The sequence below is a fragment of the Meleagris gallopavo genome, chromosome 7 (genome assembly GCF_905368555.1).
Source record: "Meleagris gallopavo chromosome 7, MGAL_WU_HG_1.1, whole genome shotgun sequence".
Classification (NCBI taxonomy): Eukaryota; Metazoa; Chordata; class Aves; order Galliformes; family Phasianidae; genus Meleagris; species Meleagris gallopavo.
Genome location: NC_139410.1, coordinates 22,009,754 through 22,024,217, shown reverse-complemented (window position 1 = coordinate 22,024,217; position 14,464 = coordinate 22,009,754). Strand labels below are relative to the sequence as shown.

At 42.6% G+C, this 14,464-nt stretch overlaps 1 protein-coding gene across 2 annotated transcripts in view; it reads right to left on the bottom strand.

The window, feature by feature from the left end:
• Positions 1-14,444, bottom strand: part of USP37 (ubiquitin specific peptidase 37) — a 29,914-nt gene extending 15,470 nt beyond the window's left edge. For both annotated transcript variants that reach the window (XR_014884498.1, XM_085228502.1), the window contains exons 1-16: positions 14,292-14,444; positions 13,862-14,053; positions 11,095-11,266; positions 10,467-10,567; positions 9,076-9,257; positions 8,639-8,713; positions 7,972-8,069; positions 6,976-7,060; positions 6,315-6,476; positions 5,707-5,838; positions 5,267-5,390; positions 4,801-5,006; positions 4,363-4,480; positions 4,011-4,090; positions 2,482-2,646; positions 1,118-1,183 (exon numbers count right to left, since the gene is read on the bottom strand). Coding sequence is in view for 1 of the 2 variants with exons in the window: in XM_085228502.1 (XP_085084628.1) it covers positions 1,118-1,183; positions 2,482-2,646; positions 4,011-4,090; positions 4,363-4,480; positions 4,801-5,006; positions 5,267-5,390; positions 5,707-5,838; positions 6,315-6,476; positions 6,976-7,060; positions 7,972-8,069; positions 8,639-8,713; positions 9,076-9,257; positions 10,467-10,567; positions 11,095-11,266; positions 13,862-14,017 (1,922 nt within the window). In the remaining variant the exon portion in view is untranslated. The remainder of the gene's footprint in view (positions 1-1,117; positions 1,184-2,481; positions 2,647-4,010; positions 4,091-4,362; positions 4,481-4,800; positions 5,007-5,266; positions 5,391-5,706; positions 5,839-6,314; positions 6,477-6,975; positions 7,061-7,971; positions 8,070-8,638; positions 8,714-9,075; positions 9,258-10,466; positions 10,568-11,094; positions 11,267-13,861; positions 14,054-14,291) is intronic.
• Positions 14,445-14,464: the final 20 nt, after the last annotated feature.

Here is a 14,464-nt window from a genome sequence, read left to right as displayed (position 1 = left end):
CTGTTTCACAGAAACCATTAAGTAACTGCTACAGCAGATTTTCAGGCTGTGGGGAGGCACAATTTAGGGAACAAGCTGCAAGTGTTGAATATAGAAATTTACCAAGATAGCAGGCAATAAATAAACACTTCATAGCTTATTTACCCCACAGCCTACCAAGTGTTGTTTTTCTCTTCCACAAGACACCTGTTCCAAGATGTAGCACAATCACTAGAGACATTCACAAGCCAAGAGCCTGCACTTTATCACACAGCAATCCTGGACAGCATTCATTTGAGACAAGCCCACATTAACATGTAGAACTCAGCAGAAACCATTTACTTGACTCTTGAAATTTATTAAGCTGGACACAAGACTTTTCACATCAATACTAGGATATAAAGTTGCAAGTCTGCACAATTTTGTTTACACGTTTGCTCCTTCATTGGGATAAATCCTTGTTTCTTTAGAGCAGAAGACAAGAGACTCTGAGTCTGAAGTGTCTGCTCAGTTAGAAAATTTGTTCTATATCCATTTCAAAATGTGAAAGTCACCACTGCAATATCACATTTCTCGCTATGTCAAAAATTGGCCTCTCAGAACAGCCTACAAAGGCCATAATAATGCTCTCTCATTTTTACAAACAAGGTTAAGGAACCAACCACCTGTTCTCTAAACTCATTGCAGCTCCATAAATAAAAAACAGGAAAAAAAAAGTTTAACTAGAGAACTAGAAAACATGTTGCTTCTTATACGTCTGGTTTGCAGCAATGAATGCAAGGCAATTTAAAATAGCTGGCCCTGACCAATCATCTGTACAAACCAGATGCAGTTCTCACTGAGCCTTCTCCACAGAAAAATTCCTCTTCTCTTGCTTACAAGTTCCCAAAGGTTCTCAAGAGAAATGCTAACAGGATTGTGTCAATTAGGCAAATGGCAGCATTAATATTTCTTTCAGCTAACGTGTAACACCAATAAAGCTCAGATATGAAAAAACAGTACCTAAAAACAATTTATACAACAGATTTTTTAAAAAGTAGAAATAGTAAAGAAAAAAAAAACTATGCAAATCCAAACTGCCTTAAAAGCTATGCCATGAAATGCCAGGCCAAGAGAGCATTTCAGAACTTTAACTCACCTACAAGGCGTAGAAGTGCTTATAGTACAGGAATTCACCATCTGGGAGGCTTTCAGCGGACGGGAACTATTTAAAAAGCAAAGTATTTATTGCAGCAGTTAGTCTTTAAAATAATATATGTTTACATGTCTGCTATGCATGCAAATTCACGTTCAAAGCAGCAAGTAGAATACCATTATGTACTTGCTAATTGCTTGTTTTTAGAGTAATAACTCCACGATGCCATAAATACACAACAGCAGTTCAAAACCAGATGCAATCCTTCAAATTTGATTCACTTCTTAGTGATGCACCCTTAGGGACAAGCTCACAAGTCAAAGGCGTTGCTCTCCCACGTCAAGGGAACTCTTTCCTTTTTCCCTGATTCCCACCAACACTTGAGTTCCTGCTCCCAAACCACAGTCTCTTGCTGCTGTCTGGATTAGCTGATTTTCTGGAACGTCCCACATCTCCGTTTCTCCTCTATTACCTGGATCTTCTAAGCAAATCTCCTGCTCCACTTGATCCTTTTATGGACTCCTTCAAGTCCGTTGCTACCACTACAACCATCTAACATATGGTTACTAACACAGGAACCATTTCCATCATTCTCCTCAAGTCAGGGCTACTTCTCCCCAGCTTCATCACCCTTTCACTGTCTGGGTTTATCAGTATGGTTTCAACGATTGCAAAAAAAAAAAAAAAAACAGACAAACCAAAAAACATTGAAAAGTCATTTAAATTATGTTTTAAAGCATGCCTGCATTGGTTACCTTAAGCTTTTCATTATGTTTAGGAGATAAAGATTTCTACTCTTAAAGCAAACTCTTGAGAAACCTCCAGGTAAATCTCAAACTCCATTCAGTATCCAGCAAAAGAACAGATACCAGATGTATCCTATGTCGCTACATTTACAGTATGTCAGAATGCAAGGCAAGGTACCTAAGGGTTTTTTGTTCCTTATTCTGCCACATCTGTGTGACATCTGGCACATTTAATCTCTTAGGACATTTAATATCTTAGGACAAGCAGCTGTACCAAAATAACTGCCACAGGGAAAAGAAGATTATTTCCAACACATGAAGTCCTCAGATACACTAGTAACATAGTAAAGACAGTGAGAAATGAATGACAGCATGAGGTGTGCAAGTGGAAATTAACAGAAAAAGGAATGTTGTTACGCCTTCTCAGCAGAATTAAGCATGCTGCAAACAAAAGCTAATCTAGATTTCGTACCAAGAGGCTAGATTAGATATCTTGCACCTGAGGCTGCATAATTTTGGATAATTTCTTTATCCAGAGATCAGATAGAGTAGATCTGACAACTGACAACCTCACTGCGGGCATGTAACACAGCACAAGCTGAACCCAGGCTGTACACTTACACTGCAGAATGGGCACTCCAGCCCAGCGTCAGTGGCAGCCTGGTGCTTTCTGTACAGTGTGAAAGCAGGGTTAAGTATCTCGGAATAACCACCTGTTGCCCAACTTTATGATTGAGAGACAATGCTACGTTGAAGCTGTATCGTTTCAGATGAAGAATCAGGACCCTGAAAAACACGAGAGGAATACAAAATTGCAATGTTAATCTCAAGATACAAGTTAGAAAAGCTATTAAAAATCCAAGTGGCTCTATTTACAAAAAGTGCATTCATGTGCTTTAAAGCAGATATCACTTGGGAGAGAAAGAGAGAAGCATTCTCTCTCTTTCTTATCTAGTAAGAGATGCATAATCACTCTGCCATCCACCTCCCAACTCTGCACAAGGTGCAGAATGCAGGCTGCCAAGAGGCCTTCTGCTTTGATCCTGCACCACCTTGCTCCTCAGGTGGGCCAAAGCAAGCAGCTCTTATCAAACATTATTCCTACAACATGGTGACAGGCATAGGAAACAAACAGAATATTACTGTTCAACACACCAGGATGATCATATATTACTTGTAGATATTTGACAGAGATAGAGGGAGCACACAGCTTCCCAGAGCTGAAGAGGAGCTGTGCCCAGTGGAAGACATGTACTCTTTTTATCTGTCATAACACTTTTTTAGAACAGCTTTTGATCAGAACAGTATAAAGAGCTTGAAAAAGCTTGCTCCTTGCACTGAGCCTTCTCCCTTACGCTGTACTTCGTACCAGCTACTTAGATCAAGCAGTTGTATCATCACTTACACTGTGCTAATACCCAAATATTTTGACAAAGGTTTCGCAGCACTGTCACAGTGTATAAGCTCGTTAAGAAAAACACAAGCTATGCTTTTATCAGAACGTCAATTCACCTTGTTCTGTATGAGCATGCACTACAGGACAAGGGCAGTGGCCAAGTAAAGGCATCCAACATTCTCTTTTAGCTTTACATCCTATGAGAAAATGATCCCTACCATCAAGTAATGAACTGAACACCACCACGAGGTCTGGAACTACTGAGCATGCCATTAACCCTCAGAGTGTTTGCATTCTTTCTTGTAGCACCATGCTTATTAAGAGAGAAGCCTGGGATCAGCACAGAAGAGCAGACCAAAACCCTCTCTATGACTACTGATAAGAATGTCCCCAGCTCAGTCTGGCACATCAGGTCAACTGAGCAGTAAATATTAAATGTACAGGTTTTTTTTTTTTTTTTACTGTTCATACCTCCCTCCTGAGAATCCAGTACTAGGAGAAAACTCAGACCTCCCTGCGTAGTGATGGAGGAAAGAAGAAGTGTTGCAAAGGGTACTCAGCACATAGAAGGTTTTCACAAGGAAACTGAAGAACAGTGTGAAGAAATTACTGCTTGCACGTGGATCTTCCTCACATACCACCAGCACATACATGATGTCCTATCCACTATTACAGATTTCATCTTTGAGGAGCTTCTGCATGCACTTTTGGGGATGTGTTTCCAGGAAAGAAAGGAACAGATGTCAACAGTTACCTGGGAAGCCGATTGAATTTGTGTGTGACAACAGCAGACTTCCCATTACATTTCTCACAGGAATACTCAATTTCCTCCGCCTGTGTTAAAACAGAACAAAGACCAGTGGAACAAACGATGCATCACACAGTTTTCAACAGGAAGGACATCTCTTCTGGCTGTCACAAAAGGTCCTCAAGAGAGCACCTATACTAAAAGCCATATTAATCTTCAATGTGATCTGACAAGAGGGCACCCAATGGCAGCATGGGTAGCAAAACTTAGAATTTGACAGCATATCTGCTAATGCAAGAATGATGGGCAATATTTTCCCTACAAGTCTGACGTTTATATATGTATGTGAGCTATGTACCCGAAAGAAGAGGTCAAGGGAATCCTGGATCGACCGAGATGGAAACAACTTCTTTCTTCGAGGAAGGTCAATGGAGAGGTCATTGAACTGCTCCCGTTTGGTGACTGTTTCACCACATCTAAAAAAGAAATGTGCTTATGTAAGCCTGATAAAAAATGAAATTACTTGAAATTACCAACAATTTATATTTTTCAGGCTAAAGTAGCTTCCCAGAAAATATATGCATCTTGCTCTATTTCACCCATATCAGAATGAAACTGTTTCATGCTTATGATAAAGATGAATTTGAGGATTTTAACTTTGATGCTTCAGTAACTTTAAAAAAAAAAAAACAACAACCAAAAACATACTGCTAACTTAGTTCTATTTACAGCACGCAGATGAAGTCACAGAAAACTCAAGCTCTTACTAACAAGAGAAGCTCTGAAGCATACTTACGTTTTACAAATGATAGAATGCTGAACCTCAAACTCTAAGTTACTGATAACTGGGCAAGTATAAACTTTGGTAGCTGAAAGATCATCAGAAGCCCGTCCAGGTGAGCTATCATCATTAGGGACTGGTTCACTCTTCCAAGTCTTGTTCAACTTTTCCATGTCCTCTTTCAGCTGGTCCAGACACTGGCTCAAGAACTCATGTGCATCCTAGAAACAGGGTAATCTCAACAAAATCATTTTCTAAAACTCCATGCAGAATCTCTCACACATGTGGATGAAGGAAATCACATTTCTGTCCATTACATTCAGCAATGCTAGGACAGTTTTCATCTAGCAAAGGGCAGGCAACAGTTATCATTCAATCAAAAGCTCAAATCGCTGCCAAATGGAGATGAAGCGTGACAGGAATTCAGTGCAGTCCAAACAACAAAACATACACAATAGGTTCTAGACCATATGATACTTACATTCTGCATATACCCAGAGAATCTCTCTGCAGTAGCTGAAATGGCACTTTTCACCTTCTTGAGCAACTCTTTCTTAACCTCAGGGCTGCTGACATCCTTTTTCGCTAAGAGATGGGCGAAACGCCTGCAGAAGTCAATGCAGTGAGACACTGAGTGACTGTCCAGGACTTCAGACAATTGCAATAAAGCACATGGCATCTTACTTTAAGGATTTCTACAAGATTTTACCCTGTGATAAGCAGTGTTGGGAGTTTCGTATGAAAATATTTCAGGAAATGGAAAATAACACTGGAACAGGAGCCAAACGAAAATATCCAGACTCTAAGGTAAAGATGTGTGTGCACACATACATCACCCTCTACACAAAGTTGCTTCAATACTAGGAAACAAGCTTCTCAGTAATGAAAGAGAAATCATTCTTCTCAGAAAGTGAACTTTACCTGATAAGCGCATTGAGTGGAATTTTCTTCCATGGGATGCCCTGCTTGAGCAAATCATTAGCAAAGGACTGGATTGAAAACAAGGACTGTAGAATGGCATTCATATAGCAGGTGTTTCCTAAGTTAGAAAACCTGAAAAACAGAAAATTAAATATAGTACGTACACAAATGTCAACGTGCCCATGTTAAACAGCACTGATATCACGTAGGACCATCCATCACCCCAGGTATCCCCCACATAGCTTTTACTGGAGCTGTCCTTCTGCCCTTCACACTAAACTGAAAAATTACAGGAGGCAATGTCTGTCAGGAAAGCATCCATGAGTTACAACAATCAAAATATTGAGATTTGTGTATGTGCACAAGATATAAAAGTGAATCATGGAAGTGGTATGAAACGAATGCCAATTGCCTAAAGTTATTATATATACCAAATTTTCAGGAAGTGAATTTAAGAATATATATTTTTCAAGCTAGGAAATGCACTCCTTGTCTCAGGGTTCATTGATTTCAAGATTTTTTTTTTTCCTCCATGAAGCAATTATAACAAGAATACCTACGTTCTAATGACAAAGGCATGCATGCTAGATAGAGAAAATTAAACCTACCCTTGTAATTGCTGCTGAGGGTGGGTGGAAAGGGGCACTCGGGGTTTGTTCCACCCTGTGTAATCTTGATTAGATCTCATTTTTTTAACAGAAAGAGGGGCAGGTTGAGAAAGAAATCCCAGGCTTCTTTTGGCTGAAGTAGTCTGGCTGGATACACTAGACCTAAAACCGTAGAAGAATAAGAAGTGAAGGATTTCAACTGCTCTGCCTTAAACAGTAACACCTCAGGACACTGCTACTGTGTCACCACAGAGGACAAGGACTAGCAAAGTCACAGGAGACAACTAGCATCTATCACGACGACAAAGAGGTACACAAAGGCAAACTTCTGTCCAGAACACTTCCCTTGGTTAAATTTCCTTACATCTACAGGAGTGTATGCAGCATCACTTGAACCAAAAACACTTCAACTATCACCTGGATCAGTCGTTCACAATGACTATAAAAGAGTGATCTTAGACAGTCCATCTATTTAAAGCAGTACTGAAGTTGGGAGGTATGAGAAGAGTGACTGTAGATGCACTGAGTGCTTGGGATTTCAAGCCATACACATTTTACCCATAAAAGCTGTGTACCACATAATAAACACACAGGAAACAGAAGATCCTAGTTCCTGGGAAAGGACTGTCATTTACAGCTCAGGGTAGTGAATCAGTCCTACCTGTCCAGGGTGGAACTGCTAGTGGAGTACTCTTTTGATGAGGACCTACTCCCATAAAAGGATGATGACTGCAACGGTAAAACACCTTTATAAAAAGAAATAGAGAAGTAGGTCACTTTGTTTCACATAACTCAGATGTTTACATGATACGTTAATGGTTTCAAATTACATAGCCAGAAGGTTTCAAAATTCTTAAAAAAAAAAAAACAACAACAACAAACTATCCTCCAGATACATTAGAGAAAGTATTAAAGCAAGTATCTTGAAAGCATTAACACAAATACTGATAACACGTGCAAAAAAGGACCCTGGATTTTTAAATGAATTTCATATCACAGAATTGCAGGGGTAGGAAGGGACCTCTAGAGCAAGTCCAAACCCCCTGCTAAAAGCAGGCTCCCTACAATAGGCCTCACAGGTAAGCATCCATATAGATCTTGAGTATCTCCATAGAAGGAGACTCCACAATCCCCATTACATCCAGACTGAAACTTGTGACACTTAGAAGAAATTGCCACTAACCATTTAAAAGGCTTTAACTGCCTGATAAACACCACCATCTTCTGTTCAAATATACAAGATTCACAATACCCACTAACAGCCCACTAATAATTTCCAATATATTAGTGTGGACATTAATAGCACATAAGAGTTTTGAAGATAAACAAAAAGAGGGTGAGAGGAAATTATTAGATGTTTATAGGACACCCTTCCCAAAGGGAAGGGTAACTGGGAGCAAAGCATGAAGCTGCTTGTGGAACTTTCAAACAGGCACACACAGTAGGTGGCCTCAGCAGACAAGTACAGGGGTCAGGGTTACACTAATCAGCAGTGAAAGACAAGCCAGAGTAGGGTCTGAAAGTGAAGGAAAGATACCTACATCTTAGATAAGGCTCTGTAGGAAGCAGGAATGTTGGTGGCACAAAGAAAGCAAATTCTAAGCTAAGAACGACAGAGCAAATAGCAGGTATCATCTGGATTTACTTTTATTTTTACCTGACGTCCTATTTTCTTCCTCTTGCTTCAGTTTTAACTGTTTCTCTCTGCTACTGTTTAAGTATTTCCATGTTGGATCACTCATAGCTATATTATTCCTGTAGATACACAAGAGTGCAAGTCAGAGATGTTACAGAAAAGCCAGGGTAGGCCTGGTTGACATTTATGACTTGTTTTAAAGCATTTATGTCAAGTAATAAGGGTGTTAGGGCTAGTGAACAGGTATGTTTTGCTCACAAGTTTAACCAATTATTTAAACAAGATTTTTTACTTATGATTAAATGCAGCTGTGCACATAGACTGTATTTTCCAAATAACAACTTATGAAATTTGTCTTAAAAAAGCCTCAAAATAAGTTCAAGGAAAAAAGCTACCTATAGCTATGTAGCTATACATGGGACAATCCAGATTCAGCTTGTAAAAGGTGGTATAAAATTTGCACAGCCTCCTGCAAACCAGCAACTAGATCAGATTGTATTTCCCTCATTAACCCTGAATGCAAATCCCATTTCAAGCATTCAGCGTGTTCAGAAGTCAACTAGCAGCTGGCCTGTACTATGTTGCCAAGAAAAGAAACACGAAACACGCAAAACTCTCTTCAGAAAAAGAACCTACCTTTACAAATGCCCAGAGTTTAAATAAGGAAGTAGAAACAACGGTTACTTACGTCGAAGAATCATTCTCTTTGGGATAATCTTCACTCATTTCTGAACTTGGAGGTTGTGCTCTTTTCCTCTTTTCACTAATGAGGAAAGAATTTGAAGCGGTCACTCTTCCAGAAAGGCAAGTAAATAATCCTCTTCCAACATAAGAGCATTTCTCAGCGCTATGTGCGTTTCACTTATCTTCCACTGTTTTCACTTTTATAACACAGCACACAGGGAACACTTCGGTCTGCTCACCTCCTAAGCTGCTGATAAAGCTCAAGTGCCTGTAACCAGCAAGAGGCTGGAAAAGCACATTTTAACATCCTTGTCAAAGCAACAGCAAAACCAGAGGAAGAAGCATACTCTTTTCTTCCTTCTAGGTGTAGCAACTCTACTTGCAGTTCTCTAGAGACCTAAACTTCTACAATGCCACATGCAAGTTGGAAAGCACTCTCACCGGCTCTCCAGCAAGCCTGTTCTGTGAGGGACTGCCGATGTTGGAGATGCTGCAACATTCCCCCTGTTGCCAGGTGCTCCAGTTCCACTGGAGTTCTTAATGGATGCCCGAGCTGGGGTGCCCAGCACCTTGCGAAATGGATTTTCATCCTTACTTTCCACAGTCACCCTTTTGGAAGGAGCCTGCAAAAGCAAAACAGAGACAATAAAAACAATGAAAAACACAACCACCACCACGAGCCTACACTCAGCATTTACACCACTGCTTGACTTGCCACTGTGTAGTACCCAAAAGCAGAAGTGCCACTTGTGATAGAGCAAGAGCTTCACATTAATTAGACTTATCACACTTCTGACTGTACTGAATCGAAGTCATGACCACGAAACTCCATAGCAGTAACAAATTTCTCACGTTCCACTGACAAGTCAGTTGGGCTTTTGCGTTTAAATCTCCATTATGTGCTTTGAGATTTAAACACCCAAAGCACAACTCCTAACCACCCTCAGATCAATCCTGGGTGGCATTAAAAGAAGAAAAAAAGGTATATAAAAGGCATACAATTAAAACAGTGCCTTGACAGCCTTGGGCCAATGCAAAGAAACAAGCTAAGGAATGTGTGTCAGTTTTACAGCTGAAAACTAAATGCATCTAATCTTACCAATGTACATGCAACCTTAAGAGTTTTTACTGTGAGGTTGCCTTTAAGCAACATGTAAAATTTGTTTTGGGACAATGTCAAAACATACTCGCCCTAGGGCTATAAAGATATATTCACAGAGATTACAGTGCAAGTTAAAGTTGGTAGATACATCGTGGTGGGAGAGAAGGAAGAACTAAAGTCTTTTGAAGAAAAACCACTTCCAGGGAGAAGTCTGCAAAATATACACACAGAGAAAAAGCAGAATGGCACAGATTCAGTAATTCTATTCTGATACAAAAATTCAGGCACCAGCTCTTCAGTAGCACAGTTTAGCCAAATGTGTACAAACTCATTAAAACCTGCACTGATCACAGCTTGCTCAGCTGCCATGTATTTAAGGTGTTCAGTATAAACAAAGATATTCAAAACTGAGAAGCAAGTCTCAACCACTTTCCTTCAGTTACTGCTTCTCTTCTGCCTGACTGATACAGCTCAGCCTGAAGAACATACACGGTTTTCTACAGGCAGATGTTGACCTTCCTAAAGCAAACAGACTACGAGCCTCCTTACAAGCAAGAAGCACCATTGCCAACCATCCTGTACACATCTATTACAAGCCCTGGAGATCACAAAGACTTTGGGTGCAAAATAAATATTTATGGTGCTATTACAACATGCAATAAGAGAATGAGAGGGGGAAATGAATGAAATAAAATTAGAGAAGAGGAAAAACGTGAACAGTTGAACAAACCTGATTCTCTATATAAGAGAATTGCCTATTAGCTTCCTTCTGTGTGGTCCTGCTGCCCAGCACACCTCCAAAGCTGCCAGATCCCTGAGAGGGTTTCCCAGCTGACAGGAAAAGTACACAACGTTTGATTTGATGCTCATTTCACTGACCAGCATTTGTATGTGCAAGATGCTATTTTGAAGTTGGTTTTGGAAGAGACACACCAAGTTTCTTGCCAACAGACAGTACAACATTCTGAGTGCATAGATATAAGCACATGTTTATGGATTGCCCTTATATTGGCCATTTACTCAGCGTGAAGAAAAGTTCCTATCCTTAAAACAACCAAAATAAAGTGGAAAAATCAAAAGGAAAGAAACTATGCAGGTGTGATAAAGACACGAGTTTTTCAAATACCGATGTACATACAACAGAAACAATTCCTGATCGTTTCATCTCTGCTTATTGTTCAGCGTGACAAAGGCACACAACAAAAACTGGGGTCAGAGCCAGAAAGATCTGCACAAATATAACATGCACAGAAAGTAATGTAAGGAGGAAAGGTGGCTAAAGGTGGAAAAAAGCCCACGCCACAGTACTGCACCTTCTCTAAGCCGCCACTGATGTGAACGACTACTATGGCACTTACCAGTATGAAGCCTGTCTTGATGGACCGCATCCAAATACATCCGCATCTCATTCGCGTCTTTAAGCGGTACCTTATCAATGGTCAGGAAGCTGGTATCCTTCAGCGTCAGCATCAGGCAGCACAGCTTTCTGCCATTGGGCCGTAAGGTCACAGACTTAATGTTATGGCTTAGCTGGAAGCAAGGAAACGACTATCACCATCAACGCGCTTTACAAAGGCCGAAACACAAATTCAAACAAAACGCTTCAAACCGAGAGAGAGGGTAAGAGGCGCTTACACAGAAAGGCATCCCTCTGCTCTACTCTCAGCAAACATTAAGCCTCACAGAATTAATGCTGTCAGTCATCTGGGAGCTGACATAACCCAAAGGACAGCGCTACTATGGCTCATCAATCCCTGCATTCCTGGTTAAGCTTTCCGAAACTTGCTCTGCTGTTGAGTGTGACGGTTCTAAACCAAAGGAATGAAAACATCCTACAGTCCCTTCCAGCTGTCTGAAACTCCTCTATCTGGTTCAAAATATTATTTCAAAATGGGAAAAGTTTAAAAGTTTTGAGTTTTAAATGATGTGCACAAACTTACGCTCACTCTGTAATTCTCTCAGAGGAAAACAGACTTGACAAAGCTTAAAAAACTTCACTGGGTGGTAAGTAAGAAAGAAACACACTTAGTCTCTGTACAACACAGCAACAATTAAACAGTGTCAGAAGTTTTGAGGTTATGGTCGTGCGTGAGAGTGATTTTAAGAGTTCCTTCTCTCCAGTAATTCCGCTATGCCACTATATTACAACGCGAACTAACTGCTGCTTCCTGCTAAGTCACTCACAGAGAGGTGTAGGCTTTGTGGAAAAGCGACCATACAGATGTCAATACACAAGTCATTTTCAACTTCTGCATCCTTTGGCACCTAGTTATCATTTTTCTGCCACTTCTGCAGCCTTTCCTAAGAACCAGGTACTGCAACACAATGATAGAATTGCCAGAACAAGCTGAAACCACAGCCAAGGCCATTGGGCACTGCAGAGAAGAGGCTCCCCATCAGATTGGAGCCTCCTCCTAAAGTGGCACCACCTGTGTATTACCACACAGCTGATCCAAATAATGATATCCAATTAACAGGCATGAACAGCAATCATAAGGCAACCTCAGTTTCACTATACAGTTTTGTCCCCTTCAAACTGTACTCAAGATTAGAACAAAAATTGATTCCTGTACAAAGTGTTCATCCATGAGATTTCTTTCTCCCCTACATATTGGAAAACAGGCTCCAAGTTTTTCATTCTCTCTTAAAATAGAGGTCAGTGTACATGGATTACAGATATTCTGGCATCTCAGTGCAACACAATGTATTTAAATTCAAAATGCTCACATGAGAGGACTCCAAGCACAGTCTCTGTGTACCTGTTACTAAAGAGTCAGCGTTAGCACCTCGGGAGGTGAAAGTACATGTTTCACATAGACTGTATCTTGTATCTAGCATTTCATCAAAACATCAAATAACAGCAACAGAAATATAACCCAGGATAATGTTTCCTTTACAGCAAAGCAAAAAAGTGGGGATACTGCTCTCAACTTCTCAGAGCAACTTGCCAAGGAGGAAAAAAAAGCAAGCAAACAAGAGAATGGTACTGGTAAAGCAGAATTACCAAGTATTTGGCACACCTGTAATGAGGGCATTGAGACTGGGACCAGCTGACACAGGTGCACAGCACAAGGGGCAGCCCTCTCTCCCTGCTGCCAGCACCTGTGCTACCTCAAGATGACCAGGACCAGAGAGCAGCTCCAGCTGGAAAATAAGTGTTGGCCTAATGAAACTAATTGATCTAAGGCTTGGGTTGTTCATTTCCTCTTCTTTGCTGTGCCCCCAGATGCAGAGCACACCACACTTCCCAGTCCATCAGACTTGCTGTTTGCCCCCCCTCCAAGTGGAAACCCTCCTCCAAGCTCCCGCAGACCAGAGGAGAGACAGGAGCAAAGCCTGTCTCTGCAAGCATAGACAGCTGCCGGGCAGGCTCACCCTGCCACAGAACCACCGCTCCAGGCACTACTGTGCCACAGAAAAACTCATCCTGGTAGAACAGAGCACAAACAAGAGCCTTGAGAAGGCACAAGGGGAATAAGGGACTGCAGCACCGTGGTCAAACACTGGGATTCCACCAAAAGCACAGTCACAGCACTGTGTGTGGCAAGGTGGGCAGGTCTTGATGTTATCAAGTCCACAGCTACAGTGGTATGAGATAATTGAAGCACGTGCCTCTCTTATACCCTGATTCCAATACAACACAGGCTTTCACTTTCTTTGCTGAGACTTCTCAGCTTGCTAAGGGAACAAAACCTGGTATTCCAAATGCAATGTGTTCTCTTTTTCATTAAATTTTGCAGGCAGAAACAAACAGATCAGAGAGAGGTCTGATACACCACAGTCAGAAAACACCAGTGACGTGAGAAAGCAGAGGCAGCTCTGCTACAAACCAAACTGATCTGAAAGTTGCCAAATGATACAGACTCTTCTAAAAAGCAATGAAAGACCAGATCTCAACATCACCTCCAGGCTGCACACCTATCGTAACAGAAAGGTATTCCAAAAAAACAAGACGTGAGTCACAGCTCTACACCTGCTGCTCGGCCCTTCCCATCCAGCGGATGCCGTAACACCACACCTGAATAATTCGAGGCACGGCTACAACCGAGGGATGGCGCTGAGGGAGGAGGCAGAAGGAGCAGCGACACCCGAGAGCCGGGAAGGGCACGGCCCAGCAGCACCCACCTGGAAGGTCTTGGGGATGCCCCCCACGTTGTAGTGGACCACCAGGCTGACTTTGTTGTCCTTCTCCACGATCTCGAAGCTGCCCTCCTTCCACTTGGTGATGCCGGTCTGCATGCTGCGCATCCGCACGGGGCCGTGCACTTTCAGCGGGGCCATGGCGGGGCCTCACCGCAGCCGGCACCGCCTCGGAACCTGCGGGAAAGAGAACGCGTGCAGCGGGGCGGACGCCCACCTCCACACGGGGACGCGGCCTTTCCCGGAGCAGCGCTGGAAGTGAGCGGGGCCGGGCACCGCGTCCGGGGAGGGAGGAGGGCGGCCCGAGGCGGTTCTGCGGGGCGAGGCGGCCCCTCCGGAGGCCGCGGCCGCCACCACGCGTCCCCGCCCGCCGGGAGAGGCACCGCTTCGAGGGAAGGGCGGCGGCTCCCGGTACCTGCGGCCCGCGGAGGGGCGCGGCGGCGGATGGCGGGAACCGGCTCCCCGCGCGACGCACGGCACGCAGGCGCGCGCGCCCCGCTGACGTCAGCGCCGCTGCGCCCTTCCCGGCACGCGCGCACGCTCCGAAGCGGCGCTCTCGCCTCTTCCCCTCCCACCGCCGCGCAGGCG